We start from the raw sequence: 25131 nt of genomic DNA, 5'->3' as shown, positions 1-25131 counted from the left end.
AGTGGAAAATAAGGTGTTATTTTAAAAAGGAATGTTAAGAGATTAGGATTTGCTGGATTAACAAGTTGAACTAGAAAACAAGAAGGGGAGGTATGAGGAAGTCAAAGAAACATGTTATTGAAAAATTGTTACTGAAATTGACTTGTTTTTAATATTTTTCTTTTCTTTTTCTTTTTGTGTTTGTATAAAAGTGGAAAATCTAATAAATATTTATATTAAAAAAATTAGACAATATAAATCTAACTTCTCAGAAAAACTACTGCTCACAGGCAATTCACACAGCCCCAACTTATTTTTATTGTGTTCATCTATGTGAATTAGAGCTTGAAAAAGGTTGAGTGAGAAGTATTCACTATTTCATGTCTACCGATCAGGTGCAGTACAGATGGCCACAGGAAAATACCCTGCTGCTTTGACATTATTCCTTCAATGGGAAATGGAAAGGCAGATTTCTGACACAGACTAGGTTCTATATACTCACAGCCTCACAATAAAAACTTCGACCGTGACAGGAGAAACAAAATTTAGTTGCATGAACACTTGCCATCAAGAAATTAGGTACAAACCAATTTGTAAAATAAAAACCAGAAACAATGGTTTTATACAAATCAGCAGTTAGCACTTTTAACATTGAAAGAGTCAAAATTCAACTAACTATCTTCAGAAAAACAACACTTCTTGTTTTTTCCAAGAAAGAATTTAACCAGATAATTAACGTCTATAACTGGTACATGGTTAGTCATTGCAACATGCAGACTGTATTTTGTATGTACACTATAAAAGTTCTTTATCTTATTGAGGCACTCTCCTTACAGTATCTTAGATATTTATTTATTTATTTACGATATTTATTTATCTTCTAGGCATAAGGATTAAGATTTTAAGATTCTATTTTTTAAACGAATTGTTTAAGATGCCTTTTTCTATTCTTTCCCTTCAAAAAGCTAATAGAACTGTATACGTTATTAGGGCAGATAACCATGTCCTTCAAAGAGAATAGGGGAGCCACCCAGAACTACTAGAGAAATAACAGCAAATTACCTATACATTTTCCTTGCCAGATTAGGAGTCAAGCCACTATGATATTTTAAGCCTGCAGATCAAAGCATTCATAATGGTTGCACCAAACTGTATATAGCTGAAGTTTCATGCCATGCCTACCATAAATGCATGGAGATAGCAGGCTGACATGTTAGAATATTGCTACAAATAATTAATGTGTTTTATGCACAGTAGATTGATTTAAATAAAAAATTCCACTTTTAAATTCCTGTATTTCCTCAACTTGCATTCATATTAAACTGGTTGCATCACTGCAACATGAACGGGGGGGGGGGCGTTTTGAGAGAAACACCTTACTCATTTTTGACTGCCTGAATATTCAGATCAACACCACTCCAGACTAGGGTACAGAGTGCCGTCATTCATAAAGCTTCTGTTTCCCTTCCAAGGATGCCTAGGAACAGGATCTGTACTAGGAGGTTGGGCCAGATAGACAGAATGGATATTCTGCTAGTGCCTGATGCCCAGCAGTCTCCCAAACTAAACTGACAAAGAAAGTCTTTTGTATAGTGTGATGTTGGAAAATCCAAAAACATTTGATATGAGGAGTTATCAACTTCCATGACTGGAAGAACTCCAGACTTCACAGCCACCATAACAACCATGTGGCTGTCTCAGCACATCTCTACCCTGATGTACAAAGTGTGGCATGCCCTCAATACCTTTTCCCCCTCAGCTACACAACTGTTCAGTAGGAGATAGAGTGATAATCCCTGCACTGTCATGGACGGAACACTTCCCAGTAAGGTTTGGATTGGCAGCAACACTTCCCCCATTAAGATGATTTGCCCATGGAGACTGATAAATTCCTAAATGCTCTGTGAAGATTTTCCAGATGATCAAAACCTTGGTCAGTGTGGATCAGCAACATGAAAAGGGCCATAGACATGTTCATTTCTAAATCCATCAGAGTAAGCTACAGATGCCCTGTTGTTTACAGGAATGCTCTGAGGGCTAGGTGGTGCAAATCTTATACTGAACACAACAAAACACAAGTGAGTGCACATATTGCATCTAATATGTGGTGGTAGTGATGACAAAGTAAATACAAAGTAAATATAAGGTAAAGGACACCTGGATGGTTACGTCCAGTCAAAGGCAAATACAGTGGTACCTCGGGTTAAGTACTTAATTCGTTTCAGAGGTCCGTACTTAACCTAAAACTGTTCTTAACCTGAAGCACCACTTTAGTGAATGGGGCCTCCTGCTGCCACCGTGCTGCCAGAGCACGATTTCTGTTCTCATCCTGAAGCAAAATTCTTAACCCAAGGTAATATTTCTGGGTTAACGGAGTCTGTAACCTGAAGCGTATGTAACCCGAGGTACCACTGTATGAGGTGCAGTGCTCATATCATTTTTCAGGCCGAGGAAGCCTCCGTTTGTCCACAGACAGCTTTCCGAGTCATGTGGACAGCATGACTAAACTGCTTCTGGCATAACAGGACACTGTGATGAGTGCCAGAGTGCACGGAAATGCCATTTACCTTCCCACCGCAGCAGTACTGTACCTATTTATTTACTTGCACTGGTGTACTTTCGAACTGCTAGGCTGGCAGAAGTTGGGACAAAGCAACAGGAGCTCAGCGGATTCAAATCTCCGACCTTCCGATTGTCAAACCCAAAGAGGCTCAGTGGTTTAGACCACAGCACCACCCGCGTCCCTGATGACACAGTAGGCTAACCTCTCTGTCATCGTTGCATTTCAAGTAACTATCCAATATAGTCTTGAGCCTTTGGAATCCTGGTGTGACTCATTTGTAATTGTGTTGTTTAAAAAGCTTAAGTCCGGGTTTTAGTTGTCCCCCTCCTATGGTTCTCTCCCCCTACCACACACTGAAAAGGAGCCATTAACTCAGAAAGTCTTTAATAAAATGCCATTATTCAGTTTTAGGACACTGTAAGTGTAGATTATAATTTTTAATGGGAAGTGTTACATTCACGATAAATTCACTCTCTTTGTAAATCAAGCTTTTTTTAAAAAAAGAAACCTTTGCCGCAACAGTATTTTTAAAATTAAATTTTGAATTTTAATGCCCATTTTTTAGTCACTGTCAATTCCAAATGGAATATTATGCTGCTAAAAGCAGGGAATGTCATTATATCATTTAGATCCATAAGTGTCATTCATATTTAAACAATTTCATGAAGAATGTTAATTTCAAACAGCCACAGAAAATTATTTGGTGTCACTCCTAACAGAACAATTTCAAAACAAGAAAGTACTGTAAACTAACACGAAGGTGTTTCTGCAGTATGCAGATGTGAATAGAAAAGAATGGCACAATTTGATACGAGACAAAGCAGCTGGTGGGCAAGAGCATATGCTAATCATGTTGGCCAGAATGTTTCATGTTCTTATGCTATACATCTGTCCCACCCACCTGCTGCACTTTTTCTCAAAACTACAAGTTATTTGGGACAAAGACTGTGTTTATGCTGTGCGTTTATACAAAATAATGCAGCAGTATGCTGTATATAATTTGGGACTCTCAAAACCTCAAAACTATGATTGCTAACCTCAAAACATGGCTACCTTGAAAACACTACCTTGCTATCTTTACCCAATAACAGATCTCACTGGAAAGGCTAGGTAGGCCTTTTGATCATTCTTTTAAAGTGCCTCAAACAACTATGTGTTGTACATAAAATAAATATAAAACATAGCTCTCCTCTCAGGATTACAATCTAAAAGATTGGTCATATGAGGAAAGGGAGGAGGAAGGAACAATGTAAAGGAAGGAGATTAATTCAACATACAACTTTTTATCATATTTATAATGGTTGTTTTTATGCAGGGTTCTCAGGAACAGAAAAAATTCCTTGCACTGAAATAGGTACTTCTTTCACTTTAGTTTATATGCAATGTATTTTTTAAAAAACTTTTTCTTTTAATGGATCAGAAGACGCATTAACAGAACTTATCCCCAGGTTAACGTTTATAGGACTGCAGCCTTAACAATTCATTCATAATCATAGAGCAAAGAAAGGCTGATCCATAGAAGGCCGTACTTCTCAACAAAATTTAATTGCTTTTAATAAAAAGTTAAATTTGTTCTACAGATCTAGCTAAACCAATGAGAGCCAGAACCCTCCTATTTGGTAAGTGCCATTTGTTATGGTTTAGTTGAAACTAGAGAAAAGAACTTTTCCCAGCTGTCAGTTCATATATCTGCTCAGATGGACAATACTTCACCAAACAAGAGGAGATCCAAGTCCTTGAAACAGTTCTATTCAGAATAGACCCACTGGAATTAATGGGCATTATTAACTTAGGGCTGTTGGTTTTTATAAGTCTACTCCAAGTAGAACTTAGTGAGATACAACCCATGGGAAGTTGTCTTATACCAAGTCAGACCTCTGGTCCATCTAGCTCAATACTAATTACTCTGAAACTTCTCCACAGTTTCAGGCAGAAGTCTTTTCCAGCCTTTTTCAGATCCCACTAGGTAGATGGAACCTGGGACTTTCTGCTTGCAAAGCATGTGCACTACTGCTCAGATATGGCCCTTCCCCAACATAATACCCTAATATGCAGGATCTTTGAATACGTGCAAGTTTAAAAGGTGATGGATCATATATAATTGTTACAAGAGTGTGGGCCCAAACTTATATACAGATGAGGAATATGAAAGTATCCAATGGTGCAAACAATTCCCTTAAGGTAAGATACTAACTGTACCAAAGAAGAGTCTTTATTTTATTTACTGGTTGTTACAGAATTTCATACTGTATCTTAATTAATGAGAAAATATCTAGAATTTCCCAGAAAGAACAGGGAGTGCAAGGCAATTTAAGATATACCCTGGCCTGTCCTCTATTAAACTGTGTGAGTGCTAGATCTAGCTCTTCCATTCATTTCTCCTGTATTGAAACATAATGTTGTTGTTGTTGTTTAGTCATTTAGTCGTGTCCGACTCTTCGTGAACCCATGGACCAGAGCACGCCAGGCACTCCTGTCTCCCACTGCCTCCCACAGTTTGGGCAAAGAAACATAATGTAGGCTCCAGCGTATTTCAGTTTTGTTTCTGTTGTAAACAGCATCACTAATGTCAGACTGACTTTACTGTTCAGGTTGCAAATGTATTCCAGATAGCCTTCATCTTCACAAGTGAACTACATACTACAGGAGTAGTAAAAGCTAGCATGACTAGACTGAAAAACACTAAAGATTCAAGTCTATAGTCCCCTGCAGAAAAGTCAGTCAGCATTCAGGTGTCTTACATTGTTGACAATATGGAATCACCCCTTTTGCCCTTAGTATACCAGTTGGTGTCATGGGAAACAGATGCACTTGATCATTAAAATACTGTAAGATGTAAATGTTCCACTTTAAACAATTCTTCTTTCAGAATGACTGAAATAATTAATTTAACATACTGTTATTCCTTTCAAGTTAGAAAAGAAGCTGTTCCCTAGAGATAATATCTTATTTCTCATACCATACAAGGCACCATGATAGTGACAGTACATAACGTCTCATCCAGTGCTTAATGATTCCCCTCCCCCATGACACTCCAATCATGTTTTTAGATTTCTTGGAGTTATTTACATTGTAAAAAAATCTTACAATATAAAAGCTAATTTATGTATCCAATATACAGTAAATACCGAAATAATGCCACTGCATGCAGTAAAGTGAGTCATTAGTGACTTTAAATTTTTTTTGGTAAAGTACAGCTAATATTTCATGTTTCGGAATAGAATTGCACTGATAAGGCTCATACATTTAAATATGCACATCTCCTCACAGTGTTTTAAAAACATGACAACACTTGTCTATATCAATTCTTTGCTTGCACTTCTTCAGGTGTCACTTTTTACATGACAGAAAAGATACCCACCTACACCCAACCCCCCTCAAACTTATTATGGTTTAGAGACTATATTACCCTCAGAATTCCTAAGCATGAATGCAGGGCTTCTTGGGTATGAACTTTTTTTAAAAAAAACTTCCATAGTCAATAATGAAACGTGACCACACAGATAATTAATTGAATGGCAGCTACTTTGTTTCCCTGCACTCCATCACAAGTGGTATGGCTGGTGGTCTCTTTTGCCTCACAATTAAGTTACAACACACCTGAAATTTTCAACCTTACTAGTAGGATCTTATATAAAACATTACCAAGGTTGTGTTTTTTTTTGTTATTTCTCCTATCCTCTTCTTAAAGTTCATATTGGAGTAAGACAATCTTCTCTATTTCCCAACTGTCTAACTGTCAGATATAGTCATCTACCTTTCTCAGGCTGTCTCAGATGTAGTTTGATACATGGGCACCACTGGTAAGGTAAGGCAGAACAAAGTGTTCATTCCCTTAATATTATTCTTAGTGCCCCAAGTCTCCAAGGCTAGGCTGCTCTCAAAGAACATTACAGTGAATGGCTTATGAAACAATCCAAGAGGACTACTTCCCCCCACCTCATTGTATCCACAAGGCTCAGACCTCCATGTGCTGCTAGAATGTCCCTTGTCATCTTTCTTTTTACTGCTTATTCCACCCTGCCCTCCTCTGCTGCCATTGAAAATTGGAGGGGGGAAAACAGAGTGCCACCCTTGAGAAATAGAGGTGGAGAACCAGTAGGTTCTAAGTTGCTCTGCAGACTTGCAAAGGAACTGTGGCCATTCACTTACCAGTTGGCTGCAAGAGCCAGTTTTTAAAAGCCTTAGTCCACTCCATGCTTGGCAACAGCTCTCAGATTGATTGCCCTCCGCCACTAAAGCATTTTGTTCAATGCATACTTTATACAGCTGTGGAAGTGCACACAGAACAGCAGATCCAGCTGGTGGCTAGAATGGGAATCCTCAAACAGAAAAATCCTATCGCTACCTCCTCCTGAGGCTTTGGCTCTTGGGGCAGTCAGGCAGTGCCTCTTCCCTACTGCATATATTGGAACTGGAGAAGACTCAGAAGAAATAGGACAGGTCGGGGGACTTCTGGATCAATGTCCTCTGAGACTCATTGCAAAGAGGGACTACAACAGAGTTACACTTTATGAGGGCTAAATGCACTCCCCAACCCCACATGTGGTGCAAACCCTTTTTCCACAGAGAAAGAGAGATCTCTTTACTCACACCTCCACAACTGTGGTGCCACAATCCTGATACCCAGGAGAAATGGGCTTTCAGCCCAGTCTTCAACCTGGAAAACTCTGCAGCCTGCCCAGCCCTTTGGATGCAAGTCTTTCCATTCCCTTCCCACTTCCTTGTTTGATGCCTCAACAATCAACTGTAAACCTGCACCCATCTCCAGCTAAGTTCACATTAAAAAGGCCTTGTCTGCTGTGCTGTATACAGCCTGCTACAAATGCATTTCTTTCTTTATTTTAGAAAACTGTTTGTCTGTTTGTTATGCATTTGGAAAGTTCTCAAGATATTGTAAGCAAATTTTGCATGGTGGTTCCTGATATCAAAGAAGAGGCTTTAGACTATATTTGGATACAACTGGACATGATGTTGAATCAAAAGGGCGAGTTGAACCTTTCAAGACTGCACTGTTTTTTTGTTTTAGAAATCCCAAGCAATGCCAAGTATGAGGCTGCAGATAAGCTACATTATGAACAGTCACTTAGATCTTTGGAGAAATTTTACTTGTGGTACCATATCCTATGGAATATCACTGGATAGTTTCACTGCAATACAAAATATGCCCTTCTGCTTGCCATATGTAAAGCACCATCTATTAACATCAGGCATCTTGTGAAGATACATATTTTTGCCCTGGCTTTCCCTGATCCATAAGGTCAGAACCTGCTACTTCTAAATTCCTGTTTATCTGTCTATCTATCTATTACTGTTGCATTGTTTTTGTGCCATTTGCCTGATCCAGTAAGGCTCGTCATATGATCTTATTAACACACATGTGTGCAGAACCAATCAGAGGGGGGCCAGGGGGACCATTTGGCCTGAGGCCTCGAGCTCAAAGGGGGCCTCAAATTTAGACACTTGTCGATGTTTTAGTATTGTATAAATTTTGTGACTTGTTTTCACGTACAGTGGACTAAAATGTGACACACACTTTCAGCTTGAAATGGCTAGGAAAGTGTTTGTTAGATAAGTTTCAAAATTCAAATTATGTCTCAGTCTACTTTTCATGCCTTGTTTTGGTTTTGGGTGCTGCATCTTTCATTTCATTATGGCTAGCGGCCTCAAAAGTGGAAATGGCTGGAAGTAGCCCTGAAAGGCTCGCCTGTGGGTGGGTGATGCTTACAACCTGAATATGGGAATTCCTCAGAGTAACAAGACAAATCATACTTCTAACCAGTCCTTTTTTCTGGGAGGACGCAGAGGTACGCATACCCCTAAACATTTTGTGAATCTAAGTTTGGCCTCATTGAGGGGTAGTATTTCAATGAGTAGGAAAATGAGAGTACCCATAAACATTTTTTAAGAAAAAAAGCACTGCTTCTAACAGAACAAAAAATTGACAAGGGAAAGGAAAAGAGAGAGCAGAAATACCACTTCAAGCTCATTTGTTTTAGAGATGGCTAGCTTTCACAATCACAGGATATCTTACAGCACAATCCAAGCCATATCTACTCAAAAGCAAGTGCCATTGAACTAAACAGAAGCATTACCAACTTACCAGGAAGTAAGCCTCATTGAGCACAGTGGGACTTACTTCCAAATAAATACAAATAGAACAGTGCTGGTAAAGAGTCTGATTAGAAACATTACTCATTGGGGGAGGGCAGGGAAAAGAATGAAATATATTCTATATAATGTACTTTACTTTTAAATACATTGTTGCTTATGCAAAATGTGGTGAACAACAAGAATAACTATGCCTGTTTCCAGGTTGAACTGACAAAAAATGTAAATAAAAATGATCAGACTAGTGTAATATAAAACGCCAAAGAAACAAAACAAGAAGAAACTACTCATAAACTACATTTTTCATTATTCTAGGATTTGAGATTACATTGTCCAGATGCAGAATCGAAAAGGTTGGTCAGCACTACAATTTGAAGTGATGAAACTAGCACATGTAAGAATAGTAGGTTTAAAACAAAAAAGTAATTTGAAGCTAGGTATTATTCATATGTATAAAAAAAACCCAGTATAGTAAAGAGTCCCTGATCTGTGATACATCAGCACAAGTAGTGTCTGAGGCAGCTGTATTCAAGGGGTATGGAGCAACTGCTTTCATAACATTAAGAAACTATTGTATAGTGCTCTTTAAAGAGACATTAATGAATGGCTTAGCATGAATGCAGCTGCATTGCACTGCTGACAGAACAGTATCTTGTCCTTACCCTGTATTTGTCTTGAAAGTATCACAGCTAAAAATATTTTCAACTACAAGGCATTGTACTACAAGGATTCTCCTATTGTGCATGAAAATAGTACCAGTAGTGCTTGTATACTCTCAGTATACTATTAGGATAGCTATAGTTAGGATTTTTATTTAGGCATAATTTTTTTCCCAATAGAACTTTTCATACAATTGTATGGTAGTGGCAATAGCTTTATAAAACCAAGACATACCTACCTGCCTCATTATATTTTCAAGCGGGCACAAGTCTAATAATGTGTATAAAGTGCTGATATTTTGAAGTATAATGCAATTCTGCTATGTTAAAAATTCAGAAATCAAATAAAATTAAACACTCCAATTTTATGATAGGATAGGTGACTGATGTGTCATAATGTATATCTAGCACTCGATACTTTTAAAAAACTTTATAGATATTCAGAGATACTAAGGAATTAACCCTATAAGCCTTATATGTAGAGAACTCCTTATACTGTGTATCAAGTTCACTGAAACAAACTAGTTACATAACCTATTCTTTCACTTATGACCTATTTCTTGTAGAAAACCAATCATAATTTAAAAATGTTTGGATACTATGTTTAATTTACAATGTTCCAGAAAACACTCTTTAAAGATATTTCATTAGAGGCAGGAATTGTTATATTAAACATTCTATTGAAGTTTTGTATTTACATTGATTCCTTAAATTATTTGCAAAAATAAAGAGATTCTCTAGTGACTTTATTAAACCTATAAATCATATTCTCTAGTATATCCTATTCAAGCAAAGAAAAATGCATTCAAGTAGAGACAAAAGTCACATATGTCATTTGAAATAAGTATATTTCTGATATCTGAACAAATGCATTTTAGCTATAAATTAGTTGCTACGCCAGAGCTGGATTTTTCACTTGATTGCAGAGTGTTGTGCTTGTTATTATGAATATTCAACACACATGGATATAAACGTTTTCCTGACAAGCAAAAATAACAAACTGTTACGAAATATCTCAAGTGTCAACTTAAGCCATTCCGATAACTTTCCTGCACGGTGCCTCGGTTACTACTATCCATCGTTATTGCAACCCACCATCCATCTTCACAGAACTGTAAAATAGCCTGTCTGCCATATATAGCTCCGGGGCTCCTGTCATATTTTGCCCTTTAATACAAAGAAGTTGACGGCAGGGTACTTACCACCGTTCAATTTTTTCTGCACAACGTCATCCACAACCGCGTAACCTTTCACAAAACCCGTAGGAAGGATGAAGGAGCAGGCATCGGTGCCCCAAGCCGATTACCCGAAGGAAGAAGTTATTTACATGTTAGAATCCAAGCCCAGCGTCGCGTGGAGAGAGACAAATTGTTCAGCACTCCCTTAGATCAGCCATATTACTCTCCCAAATCAAACAACACTTCACTTCCCAAGCTGCTTCCCTAGCAGCCTCGGCGAAGACAACTGGCAGGCGCTCCCCCAGGCGAGTCCTGCCCTCACCCCCACCGCGGGCACTGCTCACAAATGTTATTTCCGAGCCCCCCAAAACGCCGCGGAACTTCACCCCTTAAGGAGTCCCCCATCCAACACTGGAGTCGCCGGAGGAAGAGGAGGAGGAGAAGGGGAGGGGAGGAATGAAGAAGAAGAAGAAGAAAAAGCAGGGCTGGAGAAAGTAGATCCGACTATTCCGAGCGCCGCAAATGTGCGGACTGGATTTCTCCCACCAAGGATCCGGAACGGCGAGCCCCGGCCACACTCGCTAGGAAAGCAGCCTCTGACTTAACTCTTTCCTGACCAGCTAACAATGTACGGTGTTTGACAAACTGATATTGACTCAAGCACAATAAGCCTCACTCTCCAATAAGCTCTCTGCCGGCACAGAAATGTTGGGCAAAATCAAGGTGAGGGTTTCATGGTCTGACGGAACTCACGTTCATATTTGAGTTAAGAGCTGCATGTCTAAAAGCCTGTGGATAGTCTCAAAGCAGGGAGGAAACCTGTCATCTCAGGCCGTTAGGGGCTTCAGTCTGCCTGCCGTGAATAGTTCCATAAGCAGGGAAAGAGAGGCCTTGTTTAAACTTGCTAAAGAACTTAGTTTCTCCACCTCTAATGTATGTGTGTTAACCCTACAGTACGATTTTAAACTAGTTTTCATTCAACTTACTCTCAACACACTGGTACCATTTCCTTCTCTGTCCCCTTTCCAGTCCCTCAACTAGCTTCTGCCAAAAATACAGTTCAAGTGAACAGAAACAAAGGAAGCGTTATGTAACTTTTATTTCACTTGAGTTTTTATTCCTGAGCTTGTCCTCTAAAAATATCACAAACTCACCCAGTTATCCTTCAAAACTACGGTAAACCTATCCATCACAAGGTCTTAAACCAAGGAGGACACTGTATGTTTCAAGCAATGTTTACTTGTGCAAAATTAAATAAGCTTGATACTACTCTTTAGAAAACCTATTTTTCGGCTAAAATTCATATGGTTTTTAAAACAAGAATAGTTTTCATTTAACTTAAGCTATTTCAGACTTTCCCCAATAATGCAAAATTTTCTGTTTGGTATAAAAGACAAGGCTGTAATCTTATGCTCATCGACTTGGAACTCTTATGATTGTAATTTTAAAACTCGAAAATCTGTGGGCCTTACTTTGAAAGAAACAAATAGAATCAGAATGCACGTGTAATTGATACATCAACCTTATAGATACAGTGCAGTTTTGCTGCATCTGACACAAAGTGTATCAGATGCAACTTCAGCGCAGTCAGGGCAAGATTTACATCACGTGTCCAGTCCTGTACAATGCAACAATTTTTAATCTGGAAACAGTGGCTACTGCTTAATTAAGCAGGACCAATCCACCACCCTCCATGAGCATACCATTTTATGTTGGCTCAGAATAGTGAAATATGATGAAAATATAATAAAATCTATCGGGTTAACAGCCACTCTGCTATCAATGCTATTTATGCCACAAAATGTTTGTCAAAGATGAGAGAGACTTGATTCTCACTAATAACAATATTATACACTGAGTATGCATAAGGGGTTAAATAAGCCTCATATAGACTAGAACACAGTCTGTTTGATTTAAATTCTAGTGTTTTAACTAGCCTAGATTTGACACTTGGTGTTGTGTAAAATAGTTAGAAATATTAATTTAAAATTTTAAAGGTTAGATGAAGTTATATAACTTAATAAAGAAAACAAATACATGCTTCACTCCACATCCACCCACAACACATTGATAATGGGAAAACATTCCAACTTGTGTCATTCAGCTGAGTGTATATCCAGAAAAAGAATTCCACAAAGATAATATTTAGACATAAATTCACATATAAAAAGGTATGAAGATCAGGAATGTTGGGATGAAGGATAAAAAAAATGCATTGTGTGTAAAAACCTAGGTCCTTGATTAACAGGACAATATTTTTTCCAAGCTCCCTCTAACATGTGTCATGATGTCATAAAATATGACATCATGGCATCCCTTAGGGAAAGAGCTTGCTGGTCAGCTGGAGTTTAAACACATATATAACTCACAACAGCTATGAGATACAGAGGCTGGGATATCTTACCCCAGAACTACAAATGTGTTGAGTATCTGTCATCTTTTCAGAAGTATTACTATGCACACTGTAGGATTTTTAATGAGATACCTCATGTCAGTTGACTTTAAAAAATAAATTGTAGTTTAAAATTGCTTCTTCTATATTACAGAATATTTATACAATGAAATCTGTTATGCTACCTTTCTCATAAGGAAAAATAGCATAATAGATGTTGGGTGTGGGGCAGATTGCCCATAATTCCTGGATTTAGTAGAAGTTAAAATTAGTCAAGGTATGATTAAACTTTGCCAAACCCCCTGGATTTAGTTATGCTAATATGCCCAGTGAGCTCCACAGAGCCAGCTGGATGGGCCATTAGCAGAGAACAAAGGCCAGTGATGGCCCATCAAGGAAACCATCAGAGGGCAAGACTGCCAAGCAAGAGTGAGTGGGGGCCCTTCTGTGCAGGGTGATAGTAGCCAGAAGCAAAGGCCAGATTTAGGATTTCAGCTTTGAATGAGTAGGATGTGGGGAGGTCCCTGGCAGTGAGGAAGAGATGAGTTGGTAGATGAGCCATCTACGAACAGAACCTCCATCTTATATGGACTGAATATTATTGTATTGGCCCTCATCCATTCATGGTTCCAAGCAGTGCTTAGGGTTGAAAAGCAGCAGCTCTGGATGACATCAGCACTGACATCTCATTCTAAATCTCCCATCCATCATGGTAATCCATCAGGGCAATGAAACCCATTTCCATGCCAAGATCAGGCCTGAAACTAAAATAAAATGGGCCAAGATAATCAGTTTTATCCAAGATTAAATGCTCAGGGTTCACCCACTCAACTATCCTGTCAAATGAGGCGAATCTCTGCCATCAGCTGATAGTTAATAAACATTCCTTGGAGTCCAAGGATTTTAATACGGAACAGGCTCACTTTCAAGGTGGTGCAGTTTGCTCACTCTCATAAAGAAACAATTGTCATGAGCCCCACAAAGACTTCTTGGCAGAGGAGGGAAGAGGAACGTGATGTGAGTCTGGAAACCAATCCTGGAGAAGGATCCAGTGGCTTGGGGGGTACTGATCTAGTTGCTAGGGAGTGACCAAGTGGATTGTCAGGAAAAAGGCCTACCTCAGCAACAGTGGACATCCCAAGTTCGGATGGAATGGTAACTGTCCCACCTCCAGCTAGCAGAGTGATCCCTGCCATGGGTAGGCACCTTGAGTCTAGGTACAACAGTGAGCTGGCACTATCACCCTGACCTCCATCCTCAAGAATGTGACACCAGTTGTGGCAATATGAGCAGAATCAGCCTACTTGCAGGAGTGCCCACTTGCTTGCTCAGTCCCATAACTTTGGACACAACCTGCACAAATGACTGTGCCTACTCTGCACTTCAAAAGGGGAGCTCAGGGTGTGTGTCAAGCTATTCTTTTATCATGTTTTTCAGTCAATTATTATCCCCCAAAGTCGCTCATATCAATTTTAAAAAGTGAAAGTCAATTTGTAAGCATGATGGGAAGATCTAAGAAGACAAGATGGGCAAAGGAAGGGTAGTGGAAGGAAAGGGGGGATCAGTTTACAGTCGGATGATGCTATTGAGGTATAAGCGGCATTTATATCCAGTTCAGGCCAAGCAGATCTTCCCTTGCTGTTGTTCTCATGTGAACTAGTAGCTCTTTGGCCAAAGGATGGGACCAGAATGTTCTCCCTCTATGCTTCTGTGACCCCAGGGCAACTGTTTGAGCAGAGTGTTCTTTCTGACATGGGAAGGGGAGCAAGTTACCTGCAGCAGCTGCTTCTCTGGCTAATGAATGAGACAGGGTGGTCTTTCCCCTGTCATGAAGCTCTTACTAGGAGGCATGGGATGCAAGATTCCAGTGCCCCCTGATCCTCTGGTCAGTGACAGAGACCAAAATGTGCTTCCCTTTACTATGAAAGTCCCAGGAAAACAAGCTAATAATATTCAGAAGTAACAAAATATGTTATTTCCACGATCACAACTGGAAGTTAGCCAGTTCTATAGTAACACAAAAAATAATCAATCCATCATAGCAGATACTCAGAAATATATCAACCTCCAAAGTTACAGGCAAAAATAAGGAATCTGAACTAAAGGCAAACAAGTCAGAATCTATGTTAAAGATATGCCTAACCAACCTTTTTTCAGAGTACAGTGAAACACATAGATCCCTTGATCCAGCTAAAGGAAGTATGCATATAGAAGCAGGCTTCCATGTTTGTACACCTCATTGGAAAAACACCACATTCACAACCAGGTTCATGAATCCCTTCAGGCATATATAAGGTTTTATATACATACAATGGAACTTTTAATTTTTCCACCTCACAAACCAACTTTTCTCACAGCATGTGAAGATGCTTCCTAAGATGCCCAAAGTTTTAAAGGCAGTTTGTAAGGGGGGGGGGTTGGCATCTACAGAAGTATTACCAAGTTTATGGAGTCCTTTAAATCAGGATCCAAAGCTTATGTATATTGTGTTTTGATCCCACACAATTAGGTAATGTATAATTATATTGCCTCTTCTTCCTAGATGTCTTCTAGATCCAGTCTTCTGGATTACATGTAATTAAACCTTTTAGTGGCTTCCTCGTCAACCAGTGTTGCTCTCACTTTCTCTTTTCCTTATGAAAAGGCATTAACTCCACCATCAAGTTATTTATACCTGGCTTAGTGTTTTAACATCACCTAATATCTGGATTATATCTGGTCACTGCATGCTTTTTAGTGAAGAAAACACTATATTTTACTGAGAAGTTGCAATCCAAATTACACATGTAAAAATCAAATAAAAAGTGGTTGGGTGGATTGCAGAAAACCAAACAAAGGACACCTATAAAAAAGTAAGAGTACACAAAGATGTACTGGAACAGTTAAAGAGGAGAAAGGGAAATTCCACTTTCATGGAGAACTTCCATTGTTCTTTCATTATTCATTTAGCATTGTATCAAAATTATATATTATATTAATATTTTACATGATTGGTTGTAGAAGGTAATACCTTAAAAGTAGCTACAATACATAAACAAGTCTAAGATTTATGACTGATGGTTTTTAAAAAATCATTGTAGCTTCAAGGAAACTGACTATTTGAATTCATTCCAATCCCATTTTAGAATGGAAATTTTGGGATGGAACAGCCTTTATTGCTCTAATGGATGGCATACATCAGAGAATGGATGGAGTAGTGCAATCCTATTAGTTTTCCTGGATTTCTCAACTGCTTTCAGTACCATCACCCACAGTAGGAGTTGGGATGGTTGGATGAATATTTATCTTCCGTTCACTTTTGACATTAGCTTTCCCCACCCCCAGTCTGTTTCCTTCTACTCTAATATCAATGTGCTGCTAGAGAACAAGGTACAGTGGTACCTTGGGTTACATACGCTTCAGGTTACATACGCTTCAGGTTACAGACTCCGCTAACCCAGAAATAGTACCTCGGGTTAAGAACTTTGCTTCAGGATGAGAACAGAAATCGGGCTCCGGCGGTGCAGCAGCAGCGGGAGGCCCCATTAGCTAAAGTGGTGCTTCAGGTTAAGAACAGACCTCCAGAATGAGTTAAGTTCTTAACCCGAGGTACCACTGTATTAAGAAAGGGGTAAAGTTTAAGGGTTGCCCTCAGACTTTATTGAACTGTAAGTAGCAGATTGAAGAGATACAAACTAAATGATTTCTAATGTAAACAACGGTCTAAAAGGTTCATAGCAAGTCAATTTGTTCCCAGATATGGAGCAAATTAATTTGTCCACCATCCCTGCTGAGGAAGCATAGCACTGCAGTGACTCCAGTTTTTCCAGGAAGGCCTGGTTTCAGAAGATGGTGCTGGGGGATTTCTGCCCCAGGGCCTTCGGCAGACAGGGTGCTACTGGGTTCCACCTTGTCCACACAGTTTAATATCTACATGAAACTGCTGGGGAAGTCATCCAGATGTTGGGGCTGCAATGTCATCAGTATGCTGATAAAATATAGCTATTTGTTTTCCACCTATAAATCCCAGGGTTGTTGTGGAATTCTTGAATTTTGGAGGCAATTTGGGGATAGATGAAGGTGAACAAGCAGAAGCATAATCCAGATATGCTATGGGTAGAGAAATCAGATGACCTCAGTAGAGGGGTACAGCAAATTTTGAATTGAGTTGCATTTCCGCCAAAGGAACAGTTTTGCAGTTTGGGGGCTCTTCTGGACTCAGCACTGTCTACATAAGTAGAGAGGCTAGTGGTAGCCAGCCCTGCCTTTTGTGAAAGTAGGCTGTTAGTCTACTGTGGATCTGACTTACCTAAAGAAAGTGGGTCAATGTAGTTATGCATGTGTTTATATCTGGACTAGAATTTTTAAAAAGGTAAAGGTAAAGAACCCCTGGATGGTTAAGTCCAGTCAAAGGCAACTATGGGGTTGCAGCGCTCATCTCGCTTCAGGCCAAGGGAGCTGGCATTTGTCCACAGACAGCTTTCCAGGTCATGAGTAAACTGCTTCTGGCGCAATGGAACACCGAGACAGAAAGAAGAGCACACGGAAATGCCATTTACCTCCCAGCCGCAGCGGTACCTATTTATCTACTTGTGCTGGTTTGCTTTTGAACTGCTAGGTTGGCAGAAGCTGGGACATAGCAATGGGAGCTCACCCCGTCTTGCGGATTCGAACCGCTGACCTTCCGATCAGTAAGCCCAAGAGACTCAGTGGTTTAGACCACAGCACCACCGGCTCCTGGACTGGACTAGAATGCAATGTGCTCTACCACAGAGCTGCCTTAGAAAATGACCCAGCAAATTCAGCTGGTATAAAACATGGCCATTTGAGTGTTCTTTGGAGTTAGGTGATATGGCTCTATCACACCAATTCTGTGCTAGTTCTACTGGCTGCTGGTGCATTTCTGGGCCCTGTTTAAATACCTGGGCATGCTCATTAAAGCCACAAACGGTTTGAGGTCTAGTTATTTGAAGAATGTCCTGTGTTTTGAAACTGATATTGTGGGTCCTGCTTTTTGTCCTGCCTTTAGGTCAGAAAGATTAATAAGTCTTAGGGACAGAATGAAAGGCGCCCTATAAATATTTTTTAAATAATTAAAATTTTGTGCTTTGATACTGGTTTAGCTCTGATAGTGCTCCATTCAGTGTGGCCCAGGAATGGGCAACAGGAGCAATGAACTAAAGAAAAAACAAAGGTTTAAAGCCTTATTAATTTTAGAGATTTACATGCTGCCTTTCAGCCATGCTTCCTGGGTGATTTGCAAAAACAGAAAGAGCACACACAGAGAGACACAGACACACACAAACTTAAAAGTCTAGGAGAAAGGATAACATCTTCACCTCATCATCTACTAACTCCTTTAGTTTCTCTCCCTATGGATGCTGTGCTACATGGACCATATTTCTAGACTCAAGCCTTTCCTAGGCACTGAAGACATTTCTAGAGGGAGAGAGGAAATCTACACAACTATTCAACTACACGACCACTCAAGAAATGTCTTGTTATGAATCCAAGATGCAATACCTACAAAAGAACTAATGCTTAAGCACCTGACATGCTATGCCCAGTAACTCATTGTGCTGTTCACAGCTGTCTCATTGTTAGTTTTGCTACACCCATCTCATCACCATCTGCTGCCTTCATTCTAAACTTAGAAGCGTCTTTGGGTAGAATACACCTTGCCATTGTGAGATGCAGATGTTAACATAAGGGGGTTCTATCCTAGTGTAGGGTATATAAATACAAGCTGATAGACTTGTTTATGGCTTTGGGGTGAATGAGCAAGTAAAATTTTTAATGATATCAAGTTAAACTTTTAAGTAGAGGTTTGGTTTTATACATATGCCAACACTCTATATTCATAAAATAAAGTCTATGAGATTTTGCCTCTGTAAATTCAAGTGGGGGAATGCAAGCAGCATTTCAACTTATTCTAATAAAAGGGTGCATTTTCATGACTTGATATGGAAATTTCTAATTGTTATTATGTAATAGCAGAATAGTTTATCCCATCATTCTTTAATAGCAAATATTTCTACTAATCATAATAAGGGCTCATGTGTCAGAGTTTTTCTTTCAGCTGATTGGAAATTGTACTCCCATTTGGGTTAAGTTTTAGTAAGAATGGGAAATGCATAAATAATTATTAACAATCACAGCATCATTATTACTAATAATCATGTTGAGATTCTTAGGTTACATAACTAAACACACTTACTATAGAGCAAGGCCAATTGAATCAGTGACATTTCTGGGCAAACATGTATAAGATTTGCAGTTAATAGAAAAATGCATGTTGTCCCCACCCCCGAAACAAAATTAATCCAAATGAGTATACAATTTTTGGTTTATTGAAAGAAGCTATTTAGTTATATGCCTAACTCTTGGTTGGATTGCAGCTATTAACAGTTTCTTTTGATAGGATGTCTTCTACTTATAAAGGGCAATGCCATGCCAGTTAACGGCACCACATTTCATTCACAAGGCACTTCAACTACTTCTAGACTCTCTGGATAAATTCATACAACTGTTTTCATCCTACAAGAGGTCCATTTTTACATTCACTTCACAATATGAGTAATGTGAAAAGCTATATTTGGAACAGGCCAAAAAGGTGTTGCATATGCATTCACAACAAATATACCAGTCAACATTCAAAAAGCAGGCTTGCTGAGACCTTAGTTGCACACACATATGTTCAGCTATTACAGTACAATAATGGTTTTGTTTATATTACCACTATGACTGGCTACTCTCTATAACAGAACACACAAAGCAATCTTATTGACATGCTAGACATCTGAATTAAGCATATTCCCACTAGAAAAAGGAAAATGATACTTTATGTAGTAATCTGTTTTGAAAGGGAAATGTCCTTACAGTGAGTTTTTCCTGCACCTTCTGGAACTTGAATATGATGCAAATATGATGTAGCATTTATAGTAAGAAGATCTATCTGCCGTTACTTTTTAAGCACCAAACAACATGCTACCCTACTTAAGTATTTTAAATTTTCTTGCCTTCATGTGACCTATGACATAATATGAAGTCTTGTAGGAATTGCAGAAGTACCCAGAACATGCTTGCAAGGATCACTTTTCTGAATTCATTTCAGTATAGTAATATTAAAACTTTGGTAAGAGAAACATCATTAAAATGGTTATGTTACTTATTCTGCATTTTTGTCACACAGCCAAAATAAACAGGTATAACACTAACATTTCAGCTTTGCTGGTTAGCTTCACTTTGAGAGCCCTCATTCAAAAATATGATGATGTTAAGTCTATGACTTTTTTTATTTAAAAAAATGTTTTATTACAATTGAAACTAAAACTATCCTAATTCTACTGAGAGCATATTACCATAACCATCAATTTAGAAATTGCCTTTGATACAATCGTCTCAAGGCAATGTATTACAAAAACATAAAAAAACACAAAATAGACAGTCACAAGCGAAGACCAAATTATCCAGCTGGGAAAGCTTGTCTGAACAAAAAAGTATTCAATTGTTTATGGAAAGTGCAGATAGTGGACACCTGCCATATCTCAACAAGAATGCAAAACAGGGGCATCCACACTGAAAGCTCTGCTTAGTTACTGCAGAGCAGACTTCTGAGATCTTTGTAACTTGCAGGAAAAACTTTCCTGCATACTGCAGAGATCTTCTGGGTCTGTAAAGGAAAAGGCAGTCTCTCAAATAAGCTAGTCCTGAGCTATACACAGCCTTATATATTAGCACCAACACCTTGAACTTGGCCTGGTAGCAGCCTGGCAGCCTGTGCAAATTCTATAAGCAGAGTGTTACATGCTGGTTTGCCCCCACAAGCAACCTAGCCATCATGTTCTGCACCAGCTGCAGCTTCCAGACCAACCCCAAGGTTAGCCCCACACTGACTGCATTGCAGTGTTCTAACCATTAGCTTACCAACACATAGGCAACTGTATCACAATTTTTTTAAAACACTGAAGTACACCAACATCCCACTTGGCATTTGCATCACCTGTGCCTCATGACTGACAACAGCTATGTAAATAGATTCATGGAATATAATTTCCTCTATAAAATTTGGGCAAGGATCACAAGCATTTTCTCAAAGCAGGTTGGAAAGCATACTGGAATGGGTAAAGAAACAAAATAGCTTTATAAATTGGCCTAATTATTTGTTCTTAAAAAGAAAGAGGTTGGAAACTAGGCAATAACTTTCTACAAATCAGTAATAAAGTTTAAACTTGGTTCCAAAGATAGTGGATTTTGGTCTGTTGTGTGGTCCCTGTTAGAAGCTCTGATGATCACAGATCAGCAAAGCAGCTTGCTTGTCCCATGTGGCTTTCACAAGCCATGGGTGGGGATCCGGCAAGCTGCATGAACAAGCATCTACCAATACTTTCCCTTTTTAAACATTTATTCATACTGCCATAGCATAGCTCCTTGAGAAGTTCCTGATTTGTGGAGTAGCTTGTCAGGTAGCACATGGGACTGGTTTTGGAATGGTTGTTTCAGAAATCCTCCTACAATATATGTTCCATTTGATTCCCATTCATAATGGAGATAGGCCGAAATCACATCTAAGTAGAGACTGCTGAGGTGTCATCAATAACCTAAGCATAATGTACACACACTCTCTCTCTATTTTTTCATATCTCATGTTGGTCAATAATGGGATGCAGGCAAAGCCTTTGAAGCTGAATCCAGTCAAGACCTGCCAACCATCATTGCCTCAGTCTTGTAACCTGGAGGGATATGCTTACCAGCTATTGATGGGGTTTATCCTCCCATCATCACTATAGCCTAGGGATTCTCTTCAACCACTGAATCTGGAACTGGTAGCAGTGACCAGGAGCTTTTTCCACCAGCCTCTTTTGGAAAAAAGGCTGCTAGGCTTGTTGTCAGAATCAGACTAGTCTGCTGTCATTCATAAATATCAAGACTGGAGTTCCATAATTTTAAACTTAATTTTAAGTCCATTGTGTAAGGACCATGTCATTTATGCGTTCTGGTGGCTGCAGCTGGTGCACAGCAAGGAAGCCTGTCTATAAAATGAGAGGAACACATTCCATCAGTGCTCCACCATATGAGCTGTATTTACCAGTACATACCATTACAGAAACAATCCATGATACTGGCTTTGACCAATACGGCACATACTGCATACTTTAAACACCATCTCCTTCCCTCAGTGTTGCAGTCTGCCACAAGCAGAATCCCTATAGTATGTTCTGTGTGAGATGTACAATAAACAAAAGTAAACAAAGATATCTAAGGTTGGGGAACAACTGTACAACTTCTCTTTGAAAACTGCCAAGTCTCCATGCTCACAATTTCCCCCAAGGCAAGGCAATTCAGACGAATGTATGGTAGCCACAAATAAGCAGGGATTTCTCTTGTTATCCATTTGTTTACGTGTATTTCATACACATTTTAGTGTAAAGCAGCACTCCAAAAACAGAAACCTGCCAAATGAATTCCCCAGTACAGCACCTTCCCATGTTCTCGTCTATACACAGTGTATGTGCAGACTATTTTGCAACCATGGAAAAATATAGAAATCACTTTTGCATCACAACCTTACTTCCTAGTCAATTAAAAAAACAACCTTAAAAAAACCCTTATTTTTTTTAAAAAAAACGTTAAGAACAGGTCAAATACATATCTGTAGCTGCACACTATTACTTCTGAAAGCCATCTAATGGCAAGGCCTTCATGCTAGTTTTTACACTAAGTATAGCTAATAGGTAATAGAGGTGTCTTCAATAACTGATGGTACTATGCCTCCTGGATACATTGCCATGGATGAAAAAACTGGTGAGTTGTTTCTCCTCACTTCCTTAATCTTTTTCTTCCAACTGCACATGAAAATATCACATTTCTGAATTTTGCCTGAAAATTTAAAGGATTGCTTTTATTAAGCAATCAAATAAAAAGGAGGAATGAGTTGGTATCAGCATAAAGCAAATGCAATAAAAACAGCAGTGTCAACTTTAGCTATACATTATCGAGTCAAGGCCCACATGAGTGGGGTTTCCCATATCCTTTTGATTTTTCAAAAAAATCAAGTATCTGAACTGTTGAAAGCAAAGCATAGTGTCTGTTTTGTTTTGAGGTGGAAAGTAATATTATAAAAGTTAGCTACTACCCATAACCCCCTTTCTTTTCCATTTAACTGGAGGCAGAAAAACTGTGTGCTTCAAAGACCAGTACAGAATTATAGCATGTACATTATCTGAGTCCATATTAATTATTACACAGAGCATAGATGCTTAGTATCAAAGTACTCCCAAACCTCAGTACAAAATTATGTTAATTTTTGAATGATGCTTTCTATGTAAAAGAAAGCCAAAACTACCTGCATCTCCAGTGTCAGATTCAGCAAAGGACAACATAATGCTCCTTGTTTTCATTGATACTCAAGTACTCAGAGCCATAAAACGAGACACTAATTTAATTTCTTCACATTAACTGTCAGGATGCTAACAAACAGAAAGATGGCAGTAGCAAGAGACAAAGCCAAAACACCACAATCTTCCCCCAGCCACTCTCCTGTTGTTGTGCATACCCCTGGCTGTGGCTTTTGACAGCTCCTAGGGAGGAGCTTCCCATTACACAATCACCATCCTAAGATTGATAGACATGCTGCCTATATGCAGTGAGAGTGAGAAGAAATTTGTTTTCAAAAGTAATCCTGTTATGGCAAAACCGGACTTTTAAAAACAGGTTTAAAAAACAAAACAAAAGGAAAAACAAACCCCACTATATTGCTGTGTGTGTGTGTGTGTGTGTGTGTGTGTGTGTGTGGCCAAGAGAAGCATAGGTTGAGTAAGCTAGAAGAGAAAAGACCTGGTGAGAGAAACTAATCTCAAAAGAAGAGAGGAAGAACAAAATTAAAAATAGAAAGAGTAGGATAATAAAGGAGAGAGAGAGAGAGAAGAAAAAGAAGAGAGCGATTCCAAGCATGAAACCTGGGGCAGGAGAACAGCAAAAAGAAGTTAAAAGTAAGGGAAATAATGGGAATGGCAGGACGATGACAAAACAGGGGGGTGGGGAAGAGAAAGAAAGAAGGAAGTAGGAGAGGAAGGTAAGCCAGGGCCTTTCTCAATATGGCACTGGGGCAGGGAGGAGTGAAAAAAGTATAAACAAAAGGAAAGGCAGAAGCAGGCGAGGAAGGGGAGGGGAGGCAAAGTGCAAAGGGGAGAGGATGGAGGAGGAAAAGAGGCCAGAGGTGGCCCTTCTCGACATGACAACTGGGTCAGGAAAGAGGAGGAGGGGGAGGAAGCCCCTTCCTGGAGCTGACAGCGCTCCTGCCCTGCCTCCCTTTTCTCTCTCCCCCTCTCCCTCTCGCCACCATCCCCTCACGCACTGAACTTACTTCTTCCTGACTCTCTGGAAAGGGGAAGCGCCATCTTTGCGAGGCCGGCCCCTAGGTCTTTTGTCTGTGGCGGCCGCCGCCGCCGCCGTGGGGGGAGCTCCCGGCTCGGGGAGTTGTGGCGGCGGCGGCGGCGGTGGAGGAGGCGGCTGCTCGGCCGCCGGCGCCGGGCTCTGCTCCTCCGTTGACATCCTAGTCAGCAGGACGGGAGAGGAGGCACATGGAGGGCGAGGAGGGAGCTTGGGGGACGGGGGTGAGGAGGAGGAGGAGGAGGAGGGCGGCGATCCCGACGCTCCTCCTGCTCCCGCCGCCGCCGCTGTTTCCCTTCGTCGTCGTCGTCGTCTTCTTCTCCTGCTGCTGCTTCTGCTTCTCCGCCTCCTCCTCCTCTCTCCTACCTCCGCCTCGCATTGCTGGCCTCAGCCGCCGCGGACCAGCGCGCAGGTAGCGGCATGGGGAGGGCGAAGGGAGGAGGGCCCGCCTCAGCCCACACGCAACCAGACCCCTTTCCTTGCGGGGCGGAGGGGAGGGCCGGCGAGGTCGGCGCAGGAGGGGAGAGCGACCCGCGGCGACGACGCCACCAACCGCCGGCGCGCGCAGGGCAGGCCGGCTTCTCCCGCCGCCTCAGCTGAGGAGAATCTCTTCCCTCACGCGACGACGCCCGCTCTCGCCTCACACAAGGCCCCGTGAAGGGTGGCGGCCGCAGGCAACGAACGACTCCTTCTCCTGCTGCTGCTGCTGCCGAGGAGGAGGCAGCCTCCGCCGCCGCTTCATCGGACGTTGGCCCTGTGCCCTTCCCCCGCCCCCGGGGGAAGGGGAGGAGGCGGAGGCCGACGCTGGGCGGGCGGGCGGAGGGCAGCTGAGAGGAAGTTTTGACAGCTCCTCCAGCTGCTGCTGAGGGAAGGGAACGT

The 25131-nt window shown here is 40.4% G+C and overlaps 1 protein-coding gene across 3 annotated transcripts in view; it reads right to left on the bottom strand.

The window, feature by feature from the left end:
* The window catches only part of KMT2C (lysine methyltransferase 2C), a 142899-nt gene extending 117884 nt beyond the window's left edge, over positions 1 to 25015 (bottom strand). For all 3 annotated transcript variants that reach the window (XM_083579031.1, XM_083579032.1, XM_083579033.1), the window contains exon 1: positions 24227 to 25015. In XM_083579031.1, coding sequence (XP_083435157.1) covers positions 24227 to 24414 — 188 coding nt within the window. In that variant the 5' untranslated portion in view covers positions 24415 to 25015. The remainder of the gene's footprint in view (positions 1 to 24226) is intronic.
* Between the last annotated feature and the right edge of the window lie 116 nt (positions 25016 to 25131).

Source organism: Podarcis filfolensis, assembly GCF_964270895.1.
Source record: "Podarcis filfolensis genome assembly, chromosome: 12".
Classification (NCBI taxonomy): Eukaryota; Metazoa; Chordata; class Lepidosauria; order Squamata; family Lacertidae; genus Podarcis; species Podarcis filfolensis.
The sequence above is the reverse complement of the archived record's forward strand: the minus strand, read 5'-3'. Positions and strand labels throughout refer to the sequence as shown.